At 32.8% G+C, this 21845-nt stretch overlaps 1 protein-coding gene across 5 annotated transcripts in view; it reads left to right on the top strand.

The window, feature by feature from the left end:
* LOC134851092 (SH3 and multiple ankyrin repeat domains protein 2-like) overlaps positions 1-21845 on the top strand; it is a 68107-nt gene that overhangs the window by 38916 nt on the left and 7346 nt on the right. For 3 of the 5 annotated variants that reach the window (XM_063867016.1, XM_063867015.1, XM_063867020.1), the window contains 5 exons: positions 13191-13357; positions 15833-15928; positions 16312-16452; positions 17168-17286; positions 18093-18252. In XM_063867016.1, coding sequence (XP_063723086.1) covers positions 13191-13357; positions 15833-15928; positions 16312-16452; positions 17168-17286; positions 18093-18252 — 683 coding nt within the window. Of the gene's footprint in view, positions 1-3259; positions 3905-8442; positions 8622-13190; positions 13358-15832; positions 15929-16311; positions 16453-17167; positions 17287-18092; positions 18253-21845 lie in introns of those variants that run through there. The other 2 variants (XM_063867018.1, XM_063867019.1) reach the window with 2 other exon arrangements.

The raw sequence follows: 21845 nt of genomic DNA, 5'->3' as shown, positions 1-21845 counted from the left end.
GTTACGAAATATTTCTTTACAAATTATGTTTTGCTGGGGCAAAACTAAGTAGCCGCTCTGCACATCAGCTTTTAATTTGTTTTTTTTTTATTCACGTGCGAGTCAAAGTGTCTTGAGGCAACATTTATAATTACAACAAGGCTTAAAGTTTCTTAAACATAAAAAATGGTCACCGCAGAAAACAGTCTGTTGACGATCGGAATAGCAGTTTTGTAAAAGAACGAATAATGAGTACCATTCTTTTCCCGAATTCAATGAGAATTTCAAAGACGAGAAAAAGAAAGCCAAAATCTTGTTGAACTCTTTTGATTCGCAAAAAGGACAAAAAACCTTGAATACCAAACACTGCTGAACCAATTTAATTAATATGATTGAGTAACACAAATCCAACGATATCATTGGGTTCTTGAGAGGATGCAGCATTTATAACAATTTATGATTTTGTGCTACTTTTTTAGTCATTTTTGGAATTTAGCTAACCTTGTGTTTCTATTTTATTCGTTTTGGAAATTTATCTAACCTTGCTGTAACCGTTAAATATTTTCTTAAACTTACTTTTTTGAGCTTTTAAAAGCAAGTTAGAGGCTATCTGTTACAGGGAAAATTAAATGATGAAAAATTTCGAAGTGTTTTTTTTTTGCCATCGTTTATCGAATCAGTTTTGCTGCCGGAGATTTAATCTTATTTTTTTTAGTCTGATTAAGATTAATGAACGTAGTGAAGACTTTCATATAGGTCTTGCTGATTTTTTTTTGAATTTTTTTTCAGGAAAAAGTCTTAAAATAATGATGCACTTAATATGATGCACTTTTTGAGTTCAACTGAAATTCATCTGCTGAAAGTGACGTATTAGCACTCTCCACATACGATCGTGGAAATGGCGCAAAAAACGTGAACGACGTCTACTTTCGAAAGTGCAATTTAATTTTAGGATTTTCCAACTGAATAAAAACTTTACCTATTGATCCAGTTTTGTCAAGTTGGGTTCATCTTATCAAAAAAGCGCCCATAACAAATTGTTTTAAAAATTTAAAGATCTTAAAGGGCATTTTTATAATTGAAAGTTCGAAAGTTAGATTTTTTCAACAAAGTCAGTGTTTTTTTGTTCACTTGCGTTCATTACTCTTTTCCAATCTTTGATAGGCTATGTTTTCCCGGGTATTAAACTATGATGTGTTTGAAAAGATCGTCGGTTCTGCTCACGTTGAATGTTTGGAAACCAAAACAGTTTTGCTGGCGTTGACAGATTAAAGTAGAAAAACTCCATTGGTTTTGGATTTTCCTCTCTAAAATTTCTTATGCTTTCCTCCAGAAGTGGATCAACGGTTTTTTCGAGGGCGCGGATTTTCAAAAACGTTTCAAATATTTTGACAACCTTTTTTCACCTCGACCTAATTGAATTTCCCAGTCTTCCCAGCACACTTCAAATGTCCTATTCTGACTGAATGTTCTGTTCCGAAGGCAAATTTATGAAAAAACAGGTCAAGCCGAAGTCGAAGTTAAGGTCCAAAAAGCAGACGCCTTTAGGAAAAGTTTAGGGTTGGTCGCCAAAAATGGGTGTCATGACATAATACCCAGGAAAAAATCCTTTGGTTGGTGAGGCGGGTTCGAGTCCACCCATGTTTCGGTCTACTTTGTACCGGACTGAAACGTATGGAGCTGCTTTTTTTTACAGCAAACTAACGTAATTTACTGTTAAGTAAACTGAAATCAACCAGCTCAGCGTTTCTTTTGAAAAGTTTTTATTTTCGAAGGGTTATTGTTTTTGGGATTATAATCTAAGATAACTTCTGATTAGGGGCATTAGGAATTGCCGTCTAATTAAAATTACTTTTTTATTTGGCTTTTTTGCCTTGCTGTTACTTTGGTCGTAAAAATCTATCCATTTTTACCCCTTTTTGTTTTTTGCTGTTCTTATGCTGTAAATTCCGCATCAAAAGATTCCCATAAAACTTCAACTAGGTTTCCTTCTAGCGTTTGCTAATTCTTCTGCGCAAAACCACTGAACAATAATCTAATGATGATTTTTCACATCTTTCAAAGCATTGTCATAAATTTAGCTTCAGGTATTTTTAGCGTAGCACTAAAGCGCGCATAATACGAACAGAGTATTAATTATTCCCTTACTTAGTGAAAACAAAATGCCTAATTTGACAATGTTTTCACCTCAGTGCATCAAAATTACTTGTATCGAAAAAACTATATAAAAAGAGTTTTTATCAGCTTCGAGTGCTAAAATTGGCCTAAAAAAACTCCCCGAGTTAAAACGTTCCTCCTTTTTTAAATGTGAACAATAAAGGAATTTATCATCATTCTTTACAAAGGAAATGTCAAAAATTGTCAAATCTTCCCTAGGACGGAGAAAAGAAAAATTTGGGACCATGAATGTATGACTGATTCCAAATTTACCTTGAGATTAAATTTTGGTACTTTTACGTTGCAATCACCAGCTTTTGTTTGAAGTCATTCTGTTTATTGTAAAATAAAAAAATGCTTCAAAGAGACGCTTTGAAAAAAATGATCCTTTTTTAAATTTCTCCATCGAGCCACGGACTGTTAATTTATGTCTTTTTTTTCTAAAATACAATTTGACACTTTCTTGTTATTTTTTTTTTCATGAATTCAAATTATTGTTGCAAGTCTTCATTAATATTCATAAAACAATTATATACTTTTGATTAATTGAACGGGAAAGAAAAACTATAAAATGGTTCTTGGTGTCGTTCAAAAATTACATTCTCTAAAAAAATTTGACCGTGCATTCATTTGCTTCTTACATTTAAACACATCACGGTATAATTCAAAGCTTTAAGCAGTCATTAAAATTTTACATCGGCGTTACTCAAAAGCGATCCAATATATACACAAAAACTCCACCATTATAAAATGTATCAACTGTAAGCTTTGAGCGCATATAAAATGGTCATTTGAAGCCACGCGGTTAAATCGAACGTACCATTTTTACCTGTTCAAAACGAGTTTAATGGTAACAATTTTTAAACAACTCCGTGTGATTTACTTTTGTCTTCAAGTGTTAGAAGCTTTCAGTTTGAGAGACCAATTGATCCTTTCTTACAGACCTATGAAAACGCTTCAAACTCTACAGAACACAATTTTTCAAGAGTTTTGGACTATTTTCGATTAAACTTTGAAACGTTTTTATAGATTTTTGAACATAAATTATAAGCACCTGTCTATAGTTGTATGAGGCGCTGTTTGCAGCTGTGCCATTAGCCAATTATAGAAAAATGACATCGTGTTGATTCATCGATTTTGCGTCTAATTACCAATCTCGTTTGAGTGCGCCTGATATAGCAAACGAGCGTCAACCACAGTCTTATAGATTAGAAGTTTACAATTCAAACTTTTTCTTCTTTATAGTCTTTGTTGGTCACAAAATTTTTTTGTTCACAGTGCATTGAACTGTGATTTTTGTCGTACAAGAACACATTTGTTCAATTTTACATATTCTCGCAGCCAGAACCAACTGTTAAATAAAATCAAATTATTTGATAGAAATTACTTTAAAAATTTGCAATTTTTGGATCTTCGGGTTTCAATGGTTTACAAATAAACAGATCACTGGAGCCATTTTATTGCTGCTTAGCTCGCACTCTTATGTTCTTTATTTGTTTTTTTTTCTCAAAATTTAATCATCAATTATGGGCAAAACCGATGGAAAACCAACAAAAAGAATTATTAAAAGAACTGCGCCTAATCGCCGGGTCAGTGTCCAGAAGAAAACTAAAACGAACGTGACCTTTAGCCCCAAAACCACAGGTCATTGTGAGGTCATTGTTCGTTCTCCGCCTCAGGAAAAGAATGAGGAGAAAAGTGATAAAGATGATTTACCGCCATCTGTTCAGACAAAAGTTGTCAAAATGCAGAGAAGACCCAGTGTCGTGTGAGTAATCTCCTAAAAAAGACTTAAATTGAAAAAAGAGGACTTTATCAAAAATCGAAAAATCTAGAAAAATTAAAAGGCTGGTTTTGAAGAGAACTAAGCTCCCAAAAAAACTATTTATATCAAATCTAACTGAGATTAACTCGATATGTGATGACAGAATTGTTTCTGATCAATACACCCTCTTTTTGTCACGCTATCTATTTTTTGGCTGAAGAATTTTGTTTAACTCTTTAGTGCAACATTGAGTTTTAATTCTACTCTTATACACTAAATGAGAAAATTAGGCGCAAACTTGCGTTTTTAAACTCTAAAATTCATTTTTTGTCCATTTTGGACAACATTCACTTAGAAGTTCAGCAAAAAATTTTACATAGACCAAAAGCAATTGATCCAAGCTACCCTCTATCAGTATGTGGTTCTAAAAGTTTACTAAAGTAATCCGGGCCTGAAAATGGCAGATTTCCACATCCGCGTGAAAAGTCCAAATCTGCGTGAAAAAGTGGGTAACAGCCGTGTTTAATAAAAATTTTAACACTGATTATTTCAATTTTCTCGCTGACAATGTTTCAAGTTCCATGAACAACACTTTCTTAGTCCGCGTACTAGGAAGAGTTCACTAGGATGCAAAACTTGGTGTAGATGAGGAAAACTTGCATTTTAGACACGGATTACATTGGTAAATTTGTAAAACGACATTGATAATTTCATAGAGGGTAGCTTTGATCAATTGTTCATGGTCTATGTAAAAATTTGGCCAACAGTAACTCTTGTCCAAAACGGACATTGAAAAGGCAGTTTTAACGGTAAAAACGTTGATTTGCGCTTAGTTTTGTCCACAAGTGTATTCTCTTACTCTTTTTCTTCAGTCTCAATAGATCTTCAGAAAAGTACTGGTTTACGAAGCTTGAGAACATCTTATTTCCAATCGGAAGGCAAACTTGACTAAAAGAAAAGTTACAGTTCTTCTAAAGGGTTTACTTAGATTGATCCTGGTTCGCAAGAGTTTATGCTTTCTCGGATAAAATGAAATCTTCAGTATTTATTAAATACAAAAACTAATTGCCAAATAGCTAAGCCAACAGAAATCAAATTGAGTAGATTTTTCAGATAATGCCTCCCAAATATGATTTTTGGCTCAATTTGTGTTTTTGTTCAGCTGGAGAATTCAGAAAATAAATCATTGGCATAAAAAAGGCTGGCAACTGTTTCGTTGCATACGTTTTTTTTTTGAAATTTCTCTCCCTTCGAGGAAATCCTAGATCCGTCACTGTGATATTTACGGTAGAAAATCTGCATGCCCAAAAATTGCATTAAATACTCGGAGCAAAGCGCTTAGAACAAAAATTGAATGCTATCGAAGAGCCATTTACAAAGCAAGTTCTGCAGGTTGTTGTTTCCGATTTCTGTACACGTGTTGATCAAAAAATTCTAATCATAAAATTTTCATAAATGCAAAAAAGCTAATCTTACAATTTTCATGCAATTCCATAAGCAGAGAAAATTGCATGAAAGGTCTATGATAAGTGATCTTTCATATACGGAAGTCTTCTCACTAAAACTTTTTCATAAAGCAAAAAACTTGATTTTTATAACTTTCTTTTCTTAAAACTTTTGTGTTGTGTTAATAACCGAACAAGTGACAAAAACATTGGTTTAGTCAAAACTGGTGTCATCAAAAATTGGACGGTTTTGCATTTACATTGCATAGAAATTGACCCTGAATTGTTTCGGTTGTCTCGCACAAATGATATAATGAAAGTGACAAACTTTAAAATAATGGCAAAAAGTTTCAGAGATGAAATTTTAAAATGTCATCAATCAGGCATTCAACAAAGCTGTAAAAACATGGCAGACAATCAAAATTGGCGTTTTGAGAGTTTTTGAAATAATTTATTCTGCAAAACACAAAAAATATAACATTTGTGTATCCAGGACTACCAAGACAATTGAATTTTGCGTATTAAGAAACTTTTTTTAAATGTTTGTTCAAGAACAAAATTTGCTTTTACGGTTGAAAAAAAACTTTCTTGAGCAATTTCGAAACTACTTAAAAAACATTTGTCATCACCAAAAAAATTTAGTTATCAATTTTTAAAAGAATTTGTATGATTAGCTTTTTTGTGACAAAATTTTTTCTTTTTTTGTTTATGATAATACACTGACTTTTATGCCGAAACAAGAAAAACGTTCTTCGAAAAAGCGATGATACTTTTTTTGCAAAATGTATGAATTTTATATAATGAGTGTTTGTCATAGACTTAGTTCATGGAATTTAATGATTTGCACTTTTGGTCTATGGAGGTCCATTTTGGTAAATTCGTTGTTTCTACTGGCTCGAAATGGTCTAAAGTTATTTTTTGTTGGGTCTTTCAATAGAACTTTCGAAAAAAGGAACAAACTTTAAACACTACTGAATCTGTGTAAACGTTGTTTTTTCCTGATGACCAATCGAATTTTTTTTTTGACGGCTATCGTTTTTTTGAAGCTTTAGGTTTAAGTTTTCAAGTTTTTCAAAACCTTCAACTCAGCTCACATCATAATAGTTGTCTTCTTGTCATTAGAGTTTAAAAAATTCAGACCATACATCAGCTCGTTTTCAACTTCATCAGTTCGAGTTTTATATTGTTGAAATCTGAGTTCAAACTGATTTTACGCAACTTTTGTATCAAAACAAAGGAAAGTGAAACTCAAATAATTTGACAATTTCATTCTGCTTTCTGTACATAGTGTTTTTTCAGTTTAATCAGAGCAGAAAATGAAATCAAAAACAATGGAATCATTAAAACGTGCCAGCTAAATAAATCTTCTTTCTTGCGTCTCTCAGTGGTACAAAGCTTACCTTTTCAGTATTCTACCCTAAAAAACTTGATTCAAAGTTCAATTTTTAAAAGTATATTCGAATACTTTTTCTATTTTGGAAATTTTCTTAGATATAACTTTACTCAATTCCTGTTTAAGTAGACTTGCAAGTTCCGTTTTTGGTAGTTTTTACTAAGAACAACAAAAAATGCGGAACTAAAACTAGATTTTTCACTCGAAATTTTCTTCTTTTTACCACAAGTTCTTCAATTTTTTTTAAATCTTCAAATAAGAAGAAAATTTGAAAAAACTTCAAGAAAACGTGTTTTTCATACAATTAGAAACTTATAAAAGTAAACAGCCCTTTTTCCGATTTCTTTTTTGATACAAAATTTATTTTTCGATTGTCTTTTAGCTATGTTTTCTTGACATTTTTATTACTCAAAATTTAAGCAAAAACTGTTATTCTACTTTCAATTGTCAAAATTTTTTTCCTGCTGTGAGTATCAATCCGCGTTTTGAGTTATATGAGTGAACCGCAGCCTGTCGTGGACCGCATCCTATCGTGAACCGCTGCTGCATGAGTACTAATGATGGCTGCGTGGTAAAAAAAATTAGGGCCTAAAACAGCAATGATTGATGTATGTAAGTTGCAGAACTGCATCATTCCAAAAATCAGAAATTCAGAGCTGTTTCAGATATGTTTCAAAGCCAATTAAGAACTGGAATTTCTGCGTATTAAGGGCTAATTATAAGATAGGATTTCTGCGTTGATTCATTAACTTTAAGCCCGAATTATGAACTGGTGGCCAACGACAAAAACCTAGCGCAGCGATGATTATCCCTGTGACGTCAAACAGGTTATCAACCTATTTGTAACATTGAATCTCGTCGTTATAGCTATTATTGGCCAGATCGAAGCAAATTCAACTTGATACCAAAACTGATTTTTAAAAGCTAAAACTGGCTGTTTTTTAAATGACTGGCTGAACTCAGGTTAAAGATAGCTTTTCTACAGTAATTGAGAAGAAATGGTTTTATAAAAATAAATTAATTAAATATAAAAAGAAGTAATTTTGCTTCCATGTGCAACTATGGGCATAGGTCTGAAAGTTTGAAAACCCAATTGTTGACCCAAATGGCAATATTATTGCATCCAATCCGATTGATGGATTTGCGGCTAGGTTGTGACCTTATTAATCATAAATAGATAAATTATGTTTTCGTGTTTAATTATATCAAGTTGAAACATGAAAAAAGAACCAAATCATTGATTTTAATCTTATATAAATCTTCTACATGCTATTTGACTGAAGCTCAAAAACTCGCCTCAGCCATAAGAACAGTTTTAACTTCTTCGCAACGTTGTCACATACCGTTGAATGAGTTGTATTTACTCACTACCGCTGGTACTAGCTAATGGCACAGAAATTATTCACATTTTGATAGCCGCAAACTTCAAATAGCCGCTGCTACTGTTAGCAGTTTCAAAAATGTTGATTTATCAAAATTTGTTCAAAATTTCATATTGAATTTTACACACTGAAAGTGTTCATGATTAAACATCGATGATTTTAAATAATACACGCAGTTTTTTTTTAAAATAAAAATGGATATTAAAATATTCGATTTTCCGCTCTTTTTTTTATTTTGAGCGGTATTTATCATTTTTCAAACAGAGCATTCAAACAATTTGAAGCAGCACTGTAAAAGTTGTTGAAATTGTCATTTTTTCCATCGAGTGTTGAGAATTGTTTGCTGATATTTTCACATCAAGAAGTCCGCTGAATTTGAGTCCTAATATTTATGGATATATTTATTTATTCCTCTATTATTAACCAAAAATGGACTCTTATCCTAAACATGACAGTGACTGCAAAGACACTGAAGTGTTTATTGTGTTTACTCCAAAACGGTTAGTAGTTTTTCAGGGCTTTTTAAAGTCAACGAGCAAAAAAGTAGAAAAAAGAGAAATAAAAGTACAAAAAAAAACACAAATTTCAAAAAAATAATCAAAAAAGAAAACCATTTGTAGTTCAACTAGCACAAAATGACCCAAATTCAATTGCTCTTGTAGCAAAAAAAAACACTAGAAGAGAATCTGAACAAAATATTTTGTGGTCTAAACGTTTCAGAAATTTTCAAATTTTCGCCATTTTTTGTGAGGAAGGGATCTAAATTTTCTCGAAGGGGTGGCGGAGTTTTTGTTGCCAATTTTTTTTTCAAACTAATCAAATTGACTTTCTGAGGGCTCCATGAAAATTATACAGACCTTATTTTGGCCAATTTTTTTTTGCACCGCAAAAACATTTCAAAAAATGTCAAAAATGCCGTTTTTGGGCCTCTTTTGGAAAATTTGACCACAATATTGCATTTTTCGGCGCGTGCTCCCCATGAAATTTAGAAAACTAGTATATATTGCGCCAAAGATGCCTTGAGAAAAAATTTTTAGGTTGGTCACTCGAAAACGGATGCCCGAAAATGTTATTGCAGGGGGGCCTTTGGTTGATGAGGGCGCGGAAAGCGAATGCACGCCTCCCGCCACCCCCCTAAATCTGCCCCTGGGAAGGGTTGCGTTCAATCTTTGAGAATTCAGAACTAATTTTTTTTATTTAATATTTAGTCATTTAATGTATTTTTTCAAGTGTAAAAAAAACGGTTTAGATCATTTAAAAAAACGGCCTCTGACTTAGAAAGGTCTTGATCATTTTTATTGCTTTTTCTCAGGAAAGGGCCCTAAAATTGTTCACGCTAAAACTTGGTTTTTCGCGGCTCGACGTATGATTTTTTTCACTCTATTAAATGAAGACAAAATCCACAATCGAAGAAGTAAATAGTAAAAGTGACGAAAAACGTGAAAGACTTTCCAGCAGAATGAAAAGAATACTTATTGATCACATTTCCTCTAAATGACACATAATTACGAAAAAAATTCATAAACATTATTTTGAAACTCAAAGAGCTTCAACGTAAAACTTTTTGATTTTTGGAAGTTGAAATATGCTCGAAAACTGTAACTCAGTTTGTGTTTCGGTTTCTTTGTTCTTTACGTTTTTCTTCCAATTGTCTTTTGGCTATGTACCGTGCATCTTATTTTGTATTTGAAACACTATATTAGCCTATTCAGTAATTTTTCCAACTTTGGAAATGAGAGGAACTTTTTATTCGGGTGTGTTTTTTTTCCACGCAGTTTATATTTGTAGTTGAAACACTATGTTCGCCTATTCAGTAATTCTTCCGACAATTGAAAACGGTAGGAACTTTGAATTTGCGAGGAAAAAACAAGAATTCACCCGAATACAAAGTTCCTCCCATTTTCAATTGTCGGAAAAATTACTGAATAGGCGAATATAGTGTTTCAAATACAAAATAAGATAAAAATATTAAAATTGGGTTTTAATATGATATATCAGTCGCAAATTCCAATGGTTAATTGTTTCTGATTTTGCGAGGAAAAAAACAAGAACACACCCGAATACAGAAACTACAATTAACCCTTGAAATTTTTGACTGATATATCATATTAAAACCCAATTTTGAGAAAAACTGATATATCATATTAAAACCCAATTTTGAAAAATTCCCATCGAGAAAAACTGTTTCGAAGTTGTTGATTTTGTCTACTTTCGAGCGATTAAAGCGACCAAGTAACGCTTGTTATATAAAAATTTACTAGTTTTGTCAGACATTTTGGCTAAAAAATTTTTGATAGTAATGTAATAAACTGTATTTCTTCGTTTTTTATCTATCATTTAGCGCTTAATTGGCAAAAAAAAACAAATTAAAAATTTTTTTTTTTGAAATAGTGTGCGAAAAATATTAAAAGTTTCAAATCTTCCTTTTTTTATCTTAATACTTTGTTAATCACGCCTAATTTACTATCTTTTTACGTAATTGTTTAGTTCTCAAATCACACTACGGACTAAAAGCAACCGTTATTTGAAGAAACTAAAAATAATAATAATTTTTTCAATTATTTTAAGTATGGCGGAAACATTCTGTACTGCTTGCAGAGCAACCGGCTATCCTTATTGCAGTAACAACTTTTGCTGTTTGTTTAAAATACTGAAATTATTTTGAAAATCAAAAATTTTAGGCAGTTTTATCTCATAAAGGAAAATGATAAAAACAATTATTTTTATTTGAAAAAAAAAAGAACTTTTAAGGAGTTTCAGCTTGATATATACTTAACATCGAATTCTGCTTCCCCATTTTGCTTATTGCTTGGTATAATAACACAAAAAAAACTCCTTCGCACGCCGGTATTCGAGCTAGCAAACTGTCTTATCAGCGTTAGGGTTGTTTTTGATACATTGAAATTATTTTCAGTTTTTTCTACTTCAATTTTCACGTTTTTCAATACCAAATATCAAGTGCAATGTGAAAAATTAAGTGATAAGTTTTGCGTCTATTACTGTAATGCTTCGGGCAACTTGCTTGCGTCAACTCACTTAAGAACAATTAGAGCCCTATTGTCTTGCAGTTAACGGTCACTGGACACCAGTTGATGATTTAAAGCCATAAAATACGTACAAAAAAACCAAAATTAACTATTTAACAAAAAATAATAATTTTAAAAAACATAACTCGATTTTCAGCTCAAAAAATGTCAAAAATTGTTAATTGAAAAGAAATTTTTATTCGCATATACTACTTAAGAATTACTCAAGAAAATTTAAGAGAAATGCGAGGTGTTGATAGCTGGGCAAATGGCATAAAATGGTCTGACCCCACAAATTTATTATAAGTCAATTAAAGAGTGTTTTCAGAACGCTTTTTCTAAATAAATTTTTTCTCGGTTCACAAATATTTGGGTTATTGGTGTGATTCTTTTTTTGCAAAAGGCAGCAAAAACTCGCCGAATTTTGATGATACAATTTATTCAATTTGATTGTTTTTTGTTCATGCATCTTTTCGCGGTTTAATGAATTTTCACTGCATTTTGTGCTGAACAAGCGGCTGTATTCTTGATTTAAAATAACCGGATAAACTGAAGTAAAACATAACTTTTAAAATAGTTTTTTTTTCTCAAAATTGGTTGAGTTTTGTCAAAAAAATGATAAAGACAAAAATTGCTTGGAAATGTAACCAGCTTTTTTAGTTAGAAATTTTTTGGTTTAAAAATAAGGAGTTAAATATGATCAATTGTAGTTAGTCTTACATAAATTGACCCTTTTTACCTCCTTAATTTTGAACTGAAAGAATTGCCACTTTTTTTAAGGATGTAATTTTTGTTTAAGTTTTTGCAAAAAAGTGCACTTTAAAAAACTTGTAAAACTCAAATCATTTTTTTGTCTTTTTCATTTTTTGGCCTCACATAACGAATTTTGAAAAGAACTAGTTTAAATTTTCTTTTTTAGTTCATTTAATCCGGTTACTTCAAATCAACACTCATTTGCTCATACTCAAATCAACATTCATTCGCTTGTTCAGCACAAAATGCAGTGAACATTCATTCAACCGCAAAAACATGCATGAACAAAAAACAATACAACTGAATGACTTAAATTATCAGAATTCGGCGAGTTTTTGCTGCCTTTTGCAGAAAAATAATTTCTCAAAATAACCCAAATGTTTTTAAAATGAGAGAAGATTTATAAAAAACATTTCGAAAACAGCCTTTAAAAGAAAACTTCAGAAAAGTGAATACTATTCTAGACACTAAAGATTAATGGATTTACCTCCAAAATAATTTAGATGAAAAATGTAACTTGAGCGGCAAGGTACTTCAAGATTTAGAGCGTTTTCTTAGTTACTTCCGATACGTTTTATAGAACCAATTCTGGCAACAAATCGCACTTATTTCTTGAGCAGGGGCTCAACAGCGCTTCTCAGTAAATAGTTGAACAGCTCATATGTTGGTCATCTCCCTCGCGGAAAAGTCGTTCATTCTTAACTTGATAAAATAACACAGAATATTCGTATTTTGGGCATTTCGCTAGTCGATAAATTCTTGACCGAAATGATAAAAAAAATAACGATATCAAAGAACAAGCTGTTTTTTTTGTTATACTGGCTTTTTGGTTTTCTTCCAAGATGGGATTCTTTAAACTTTTATCTAAAATGGGAGTTGTGTCGACCAAATGGAGCTTGTTCCCTTCTTGAAAACGAATTTATCATATTAATATTATGATTATTATTATGATTATGATTATTAATAATATTATTATGATTAATATGATTATGATTATTATGCTTATCATTATGATTAGTGTAATGATTAATATGATTATGATTATGATTATGATTATTATCATCATTATCATTATTATGATTATTATGATTATTATGATTATTATTATGATTATTGTTATTATGATTATTATGATTATTATTATGATTATTATTATGATTGTTATTATTATTATTGTCATTATTATTATTATTACTATCATTGGTTTTATTCCTATTATGATTATTATTATGATTATTATTATGATAACTATTATGATTATAATTACTAAAGGGATGAATTCTGTTTCAGTCTGCGTGGGGTTCCGAGTGAGTTGAAGCAGGAGGGGGAGGAGGGGCGGGTGCGACTGTTCCAGGAACTACCGGGCACCTACTACAGAGTCCACAAGTCATACCACCCCTCTCTCGCATCCAACCTGCAGACAGATCTCCCTCTGGAAAAGGGAACACTAGTCGAAGGTGAGAGAAGAGTTCGACGTTTGCTTGGAATTTTTTTCTTAAATTGTAGAAAATTTGAAAAACAAAAAAAATGTCAAAAATAAAAAAACATTTAACTGTTTTTGAGCAAAGAATTTTTATGCTTGTAAATAAAAGATATCATTTGATCAAAAGAATTAAAAATAAGATAAATACGCTGTAAAATGTTCCGAATTTAGGGTGGGGGGATGCAGACCCTTTTCCTCAATCTCAGATTTTTGATGCTCTGACAACCCGGGTTGACCTCCATAGACCAAAAATGCTAATCATACAATTCCATTCACTTAGTCTATGGAAAAATGCTAGTCATATAAATTTTATAATGAGTTGCAAAATGAGTCTAAACGAATTCTAAAGGTTTCTTCTGTTGTTTTGTTATCAAAATTGGTGTCTCTCCATAACAAGAAAAAAATGGTATGAAAAAATGCTAGTCATGCAATTTCTAGGCACGAACAACTAATTCAATTGCTGGAAAAAATTAAGCGTTGTTTGGGTTCCTGCAACAAAAAATTTGGATTGTAATTTTTTCTTTTTGTTTCTAAAAAAATGCTAGTCATACAGTTTCCATGCATGAGAATTGTAGACTAGCGTTTTTTCAGAAAACAAAAGTTGACTATAAAACCCAAAAATTGTTGTAAACTGTTTGTACTGACTCATTTGTTTTCTTTCTCAGATATTATCGAATGACCTCGTTTTAAATTTAGATGGGATTGCCAGGCTCGATGTTTTTGTTCCGACTATTGAAACTGGGAAACGATTTTCTCTTTGGATGGATTTCATTTTTCTTTTTTTTGTGCAAAAAATTTTGTTTCACAAATAATCATCAAAGTTGATTGAGGTTATTATTTTACTTATTGCTCCCTCAAAAATAGTGTGGTTCCTAATGAAAACAGGTTCAGAATGTGTTTTGGCTCTCATATTAAGCATGTTAATTACTAGTTAGTTACCAACCACAAAGCCCTGGTTTGAATCACGTGCTTGCTTTTGTGTTTACGAAATAGGCGGGGCCAATCGTTTCGACTAGTTTTTTTTTTCACGGGAGCAAACAGGTAAAATTTTACCGGATTGAGTGAAACATCATATTAAAGCCCTTTCAGCCGTGATTCGAAAGACCTTAATAGATTTTCATAAAGCTGCCCCTCCCAGTGTCAAGAAAAAAAAACGTTCTTGAAAATTTTGACCATTTGAGGTAAATCAGTTTCTCGTACAAAAGAAAGGAAATCATTCCTTCAAAATTGGTACACAAAACATTCATTAATTGACAAGGAGATTCACCTTTCAAAATATGTTTTGAGTTTAATCAAAGCAGAAACAGGAAACGAACACGATGGCTTCAAAAAATGTTAACCAACTATTTTGACCTCATGCCAATTCGTCTCTGAAAGGTACAAGCCTTCCGGTTTCATTATCCTACCTAAAGGTGTTGCGTGTATTTAAATGAAATTTCATATTTAACTCCGTCAACATTTAATTTGTCTACTTTCGAGAAATGATTGGATGCTAGCGCGAAAAGTAAGCTACAAAATTTTTTAAAATAATTTATTGGATTCCTGCAATTTTTCAGATGCAAATAATTTTTTCTTTTTCATTTTAGCCAGTCAAAATAAGTACAGTTTTTTCAAGTTGAAAGTTAAGTTAGACTGAAGAGCAGTGGCTGATCAGGAATTTTCTCAAGGAGGAGAGTATTTTTTAAGAAAATGTTTCAAGTTTTTTCTAGGTTGACCAAATTTTTTTTGAAAGCTCTCCCAAAAAAAGTTTAAAAAAAGTTAAAAACTTTGCCTGCAATCAGTCACAGGCATACGCCTTCACGACGTTGAGGTATTACCATACGTCTCGGTATTACAATAAAAATCTTATTATTTAAAAAAAATATATCGAAGCAGATGTCGAATTGAAACTTAACTGAATCGATTTATTAAATTCAATTTTGTTACTGTTTCAAAGGAAGGTCACTGATAACTAGCTCTAGTAGCAGAAATTTTCAAAAAAAGGCCAGAAACGACGTTTCAAGGGACCTTTTGCAAAGTTTTGACCTACAAATTGCGTTTTTGTCGGCGCGGATTTTCCCTCTTAAAAATAGTATGTTTTTGTGCCGAAGGCTGCTTTAGAAAAATTAACGCGTTATTTGTCTTATAATAGTACCATAGAAGGTGTGCGCTCAATCTCTGAAAAAACTGTATAAAACAAATTTAATTATGGGTATTTTTTGGTAAACACACCACACTAAACAAGAATACACCTTTGGTTGATTAGGGGTCGAATACCTGAGAAAGGAACGTCCACCTCCCTACCCCCCCCCCCCTAAGTCTGCTCCTGCTCAATAGTTTGGAGCAGTTGAAACGTTCATGTGCTTTCTACACACCAAAAATAACGTACAATTTCTTACAATGTTTGGTTATAAGTTTCCCTCTTGAAAGTAAAATTATTATTATGATTTTTATTTTGATGTATTTTCAGTTCTGTACGTCGGCGACCATGGCATGTTGGAGGGCAGAGTGAGAGACAAGATCGGCTGGTTCCCCTCCTCACACGTCGAGATGCCAGACTCGAAAGGTCAGTCAAGGCCACTGCTAATCTGCAACAAACAACTAACCCAACTTCCCAAACTATTCAAAATTAATATCAAAAATATTATCATCAAAACCTATCAGAGGAACAAGAATCATTGAAACACATTAATGAACACAAGAAAATAAAAGCCAAAAAGGGACAACTAAAAAAAAGAGCAATTGACCTATTTCATTTTTTTGTTTTTTTTTTCATGCAGAGGCCATTTTTCAGCCTTTACACGCTTTGCAATGCAGTGTTAAACCAAAAGTTTGCATGCAAAAACTTCCAGAGAGTCTATTGATTCTTATAAATTAATTTTCTGTCTGCATTTTTTTGCAACCCTCTATTATGATTGATGTTTAACATTATTCGCATTTTTATTGTAGGTACAATTAAGGGCGGCTCCTACAGGAGTGGGGGTCTGTTTGGGCGGAACAAGGGGGCGAGGAGGGAGGGGTTCCCGCGGGAGGTGAAGCTGAAGAAGCAAACGAAACGGGGCTACGGATTCGTCATCAGAGGCGCCATGGGTGGGTACTGAACATCGTGTCTGCCTCAATTAATTTCGCAATTTTGCTTCTTTTCCAAGCACAGTTCCTACACTTACATAAATTTTTTTTAATTTTTAATTTTCAAAAAAATTTTATTCACATTGTCATAATCAGTAGCGTGCCGTGGGTGGGGGGGGGGGGGGGGGTAAGGTGGTGGTGGTCAAATTTTTCCAAAGGGTCACCCCTGTGGTATAATTTTACGATATCCATTTTTTGCTAATCAACTTTAATTTTTTTTAAAGGCGCCTTAGGCGCCAATATATATAATAATTTTGAGGTGAGCGAGCATCGACCGAAAAACGCAATTTTTTGGTCAAAATTTTCCAAAAAAATGTCGAACGCTTTTTTTGACCTGTTTTTTTTAATTTTGCCTGCGGCGCAGAAGATTTTTGACAAATAGGGTCCGTATAGTATTTTCGGAATGCTCAGAAAATGAAAATTTTTAGGAAAAGTTTTTCAAAATTGTCGTGAATTAAAATTTTGCATGATCAACACAGTAATTATCGAGAACACATTTGTTCTTCATACCTCAACGGAAAGTTACGACAAAAATATTACAGGGTAAACCAAAACTTCAAAATTGGTGATGTGTGTATGTGATCTTGTGTGTGAGCGTGTTCAAATAGAGGAGTAAAAAGAAAATCATTTACGGTTTTAAGCTGAGCTTAGTAAAAATTTGTTTCTTTCTTTTCAGCCAATGTGCCCAACTTTATCCCCACCCCTGAGTTCCCCGCCCTGCAGTACTTCGACAGTGTGGACAAGGGGGGTGCGGCGGAGAAGGCGGGGCTCAGACCAGGAGACTTCATCCTCGAGGTCAGTTCAAAGCTCACGCTCAAAATTGAATCATAAGAAAAGAAAAGGAAGGAAAAAATGAATTCCATTTAAATAGCATTACAAGTCGAATAGCATAAAAGTTTCGTTAATAATCATAATTAGCATGTTAAGCATATAGACAAAACTCAGCTCAAGGTCTTTTTTGAGTCAATGGGTATCATTCATTAAATGCATACATGCGCATATTGGTAGAAAAGAATTTCAGTGTTTTTCCTTCCGATTTATAATACCTTCAATTTGTATAATAAACGGACATGATTATCGACCCGTGTCGAGATCACAGACTCACTTCCGGTCGCGAAAGTCTGGAAATGGCTGGGTTTGGTAGCGCCATTTCTTGAGTCGTGATGGTCGGTCGCACCGTCTCCGCCTTGGTCGCGAAAATCCCGACCGCGTTTTTTGGTCGCGAAAGTCTGGAAACGGCAAATCTTGGTCGCAAAAATCTGTTCAAACCAAATAAGGGTCGCGATATTTCGGTGGCGCCATCTCTGTCTCGGTCGCAAAAGACGCGACGGATCATTGTGGTCGGGAAAGTCTGGACATGCTAAAAATTTGTTGCGAAAGTCTGGACCTCGACCCGGGGAACTTGGAGCCTAAATAAAAAAGCAGTTATGAGAGGGAAGAATGGGATGAGAAAGAGCTGCACTTCATCCAAATGCAAAAAAAAACACAATGCTATGATTTTTTAATAATAAAGTGTGACATGTTACAGTTCAAACCCTGAAGATTTAAAAAAAAATAAATTTCAAACCTAAAATTAGGTTTGAAATTGTGGTTTGTTCCAGTTCAACGGAGAGGACGTGAGGGGCATTACCCACAGTCACCTAGTGGAGAGGATCAAACAGTCGAATGAGGGTTTCACCATCAAAGTCATGACTCCTTTCCGCAACTCTAGTGCCATGCTCAACCCCAATGCTTCCCTATCCTCCAAACGACTACTCATAGGCAAGTCACAATGCCACACAGCTTTGATCTACTTAAAAATTGCAACCCACCTCCACCTTTCAAGAAAGGGGCAATTGTTAAGTAGGTTAAGTCAAATTTTGGGCCTATCAGAATGCAGGAAATTAGAATTTCAAAAGAAACCTCTAGGGCTAATTTACTGCTTTTATTTAGAGGGATGGTCATTCTTGAGTAGATACCATGGGAGGGGGGTAATTGTTGAGTAGATCCGACAGGTTTTACTTATGACCACCAGCGGATTTAGAGGAGGGATGATATCTATTTTTGGCTGACTGACCGTAAAGTTTTCTAAAGGCGACTTTGGTGCCAAAATATACTAGTTTTGAGGGGGAGTGCGCGCGGCAAAATTGCGATTTTTGGTCAAAATTTTCCAAAAAATGCCTAAAACGTCTATTTTGGCCTGTTTTTTTTTTTTCAAAAATTTTGCCTGCGGCGCAGAAAATCTGACAGATGTTCATTTTAATAATCTTAAGTTTTCTTGAGCTATTGTGACAAAAAAATTAGCTAATTGATGTTCAGACGCTTTTCCTGTGGTTAATTGTTCCGTTCCGACCATTTGAAAAATTTGGAGAAACTTAACAATCAATCGGGTGCGTTTTAGTATTTTTTCTCTATTTTTTCACTCAACGTCAGGTAGCACACACACGTCAGGTTTAAAATAGTTTTTAATTTTTTTTTGCGCCATTTTGGAAACCAACAAACGTCAGGTAGCACACAAACATCAGGTTTAAAATAGTTTTTAATTTTTTTTTTGCGCCATCTTAGAAACCAACAACGTCAAAATAATTCAATTTTGATTTTTTTTTTTCATTTTCTTGTTGATTTTTTCGTTTTTCTAGTCAATTTTTCACAAAAACAAATAGTCCAATTTGCTTATATGACTGTCGACCATGCCTAAGTTATAGATTTACGTCAGATCCTTTAATCACCACGCAGAAAATAATTTACCTAATTTGAAAAAAAAAATTTTTTTTTTGAAGTTTTGTAAAGACTATGTTCGGAATATTCCGTGCTTCTTGCTCAGTAACTGGCTATTCTTGTTTTCGAACAAAAAACATTTTAAAAAAAACGAAATTATAAAAAAAGAAAAGATTGATTGTATTCTTGTTTTCGTTTGTCTTTTTCAAAATACTCGCAAAACTATGTACCGACAGGATCAGACTTACGTTTTTCAAGTGGATGAGGCGATACAAAAATTATTGACTGTGCAAAGGAAAATTTTTAGTATTTCGTCAAGTTGAACTGAAGACCAAAATCCAATAACAACAATTCCTTATTGTTAGACACTTTATTGCACAAGTTCATGGTCTTTATTTCACAAAATCAATTATGTAGAAAAATCATTCATGAAAACAGAATGAAAACTTACAAATTGTAATCAGATGAAATCATACATTCAAATTATACAAAAAAAACACATACAAAAAAAACATTTAGAAAAAAAAACGAAATTATAAAAAAAGAAAAGATTGATAGTCGCTTGCTCGACTTAGAGTGCGAACCAGAAGTAAAAATACAAAAAGAATTAAAGTGAAAAACATTTCAAAATAAACACTACCAAATAAACTTAAATTTTTACAAATAAATAAACTTAAACATTTACAAATAAATTTTCAAGTATCTTAAATTGGGAAATTCAACAATCGGGAACGCTAACTAAGCCGACAAAGTTTCGAACAAAAACATCGAAGTGGAAAAAATTGAATTAAAAAAAGTTTAAGAATTTGAAGCCAACTTGAATGCAACATTTTATCTCCGAAACAAAGCCAATTACATTGAGGGTTAAAAAAACAAAAAGAGAGAATCGACAAAAATTTGACAAACCTGTATTCAAAAAATTTCCAAAGAGATCCCACCGGAATTCGAACTATCTACCTATGTAGGAGAAATCTGAGATGTTACTTCTACAAAATTCTGTTCACTGTAAAAAAAAAACTATGATTAAGCCCCAAAAAGAAATCAAAAAAATGTTTAAAATATTTTTTATACAAAAACTATATAACCAATTCCGCAACAAACACTGCAACTCAATTACTTGCCCTTAAGGAATTTTTAAAATGCACTAAATAAAAAGAAAACTTTCTAAAAGTTCACGAACACCCTGCTGCTTGAAATAACCTAATAAAAAAAACATACCCATAAAAGGCTTTAAAAAATGAATTTTTTTAGAAGACCAAAATGCATATTCGCAAAAATCAAGTTCCACCTGGACTTGAACAAATGATTTGCCTTCCTACGCATCTGCGTTGCCTCTGCGCTATTGGCTGAGAATTAATTGTTAAATTTGAAATCATCATTAAGTATATAGGTCTTGCTGATTTTTTTGTGTTTTTTTTTCAGGAAAGTCTTAAAATGTGCATTATAGTCTCTAATAAATACAGATGTGCATTCATACATATTGATGCATTTATGAATGCACTTAGGTAGATATGCACTTTTTTTAGTTCAATTGAAATTCATTTGCTGAAAGTGACGTAAATAGCACTCTCCAAATACGAACGTGAAAATGGCGTAAAAAAACGTGAACGATTTCTAGTTTCGAAAATGGAAATTAATTTTTAGATTTCCAGTGGATTAAACACTTTAGCTGTTGATACAGTTTTCTCAAGTCTGGTTAATGGTATCAAAAAAGCGCCAATCATAGATCGTTCTAGAATTTCAAAGAGCTTAAAGGGTATCTATTTTGTCTTTGAAATTCAAAAGTTGACATTTTCAACAAAGTCAGTCTTTACCTTTTTTTTAGGTTTACGCGCGTTCATTATTCTTTTCCAATCTTCGATTGGCTTTGTTTTGAAAAATATCTATAAACTTTTAGTCAAAATTTAAAACAAAGTTCGATTACAATGATTTTTGGTCTGTAAAATCATGGGGGCTTGAAAATGCAGTTTGGCCAATTTGGGAAAAAATTGCTCTCGAAAGTTTTCATTATGTTCAATGAACTAATCCGACCACAAAATCATTCCGTTTAGAGTTAAAGCCAGCTATTTTCTGCAAGCATTCGCTTGCTGAACATAAACTATAATACTTAGCGCTTTCAATTGCACTTGGGAAGGAAGCTTAGAAATTTACATTAGTTCTGACGGCAATAATTGAAAATTCATTGAAACTGTGAATCAAGAAAAATCTTTCAATATGTAATTTGGGGGTTTTGTGAAACCAATGTGCTGTACAAGAGTTGATATGCATGATTTCAAAACCTATTCAGCCATTTTACCCAAAAAAACACTTGGCTCAATTTTTGATGCGTTTTCAATGTCGTCCAGTATATGTCTTTTTATTACCATAATTTCAAAGACATTTCAAAACGTCGGGAAAATGCACGTTTTCCCAGTCGTAAACATTCTATACAATTCAATTCGACTGTTGTTTTTATGGTATCAATTTCATACGGTCTGCGCTTTTTGTTTTCGAAGTGTTCTCGTTCTATTTTTCTACCAATGTCTAACATCACATGTAAAAACGCCCTGTTTGCTGAAAGATTTTGACTTAACAATTTCATGGACATTATCATTTCCATTATAGCACCGCCCCCAGCTTAGAAACAAACAAAAAAAAACAACTTTCAACCCGGTCAC

The sequence above is a fragment of the Symsagittifera roscoffensis genome, chromosome 7 (assembly GCF_963678635.1).
Source record: "Symsagittifera roscoffensis chromosome 7, txSymRosc1.1, whole genome shotgun sequence".
Classification (NCBI taxonomy): domain Eukaryota; kingdom Metazoa; phylum Xenacoelomorpha; order Acoela; family Convolutidae; genus Symsagittifera; species Symsagittifera roscoffensis.
This window is presented reverse-complemented; position numbering and strand designations above follow the sequence as displayed.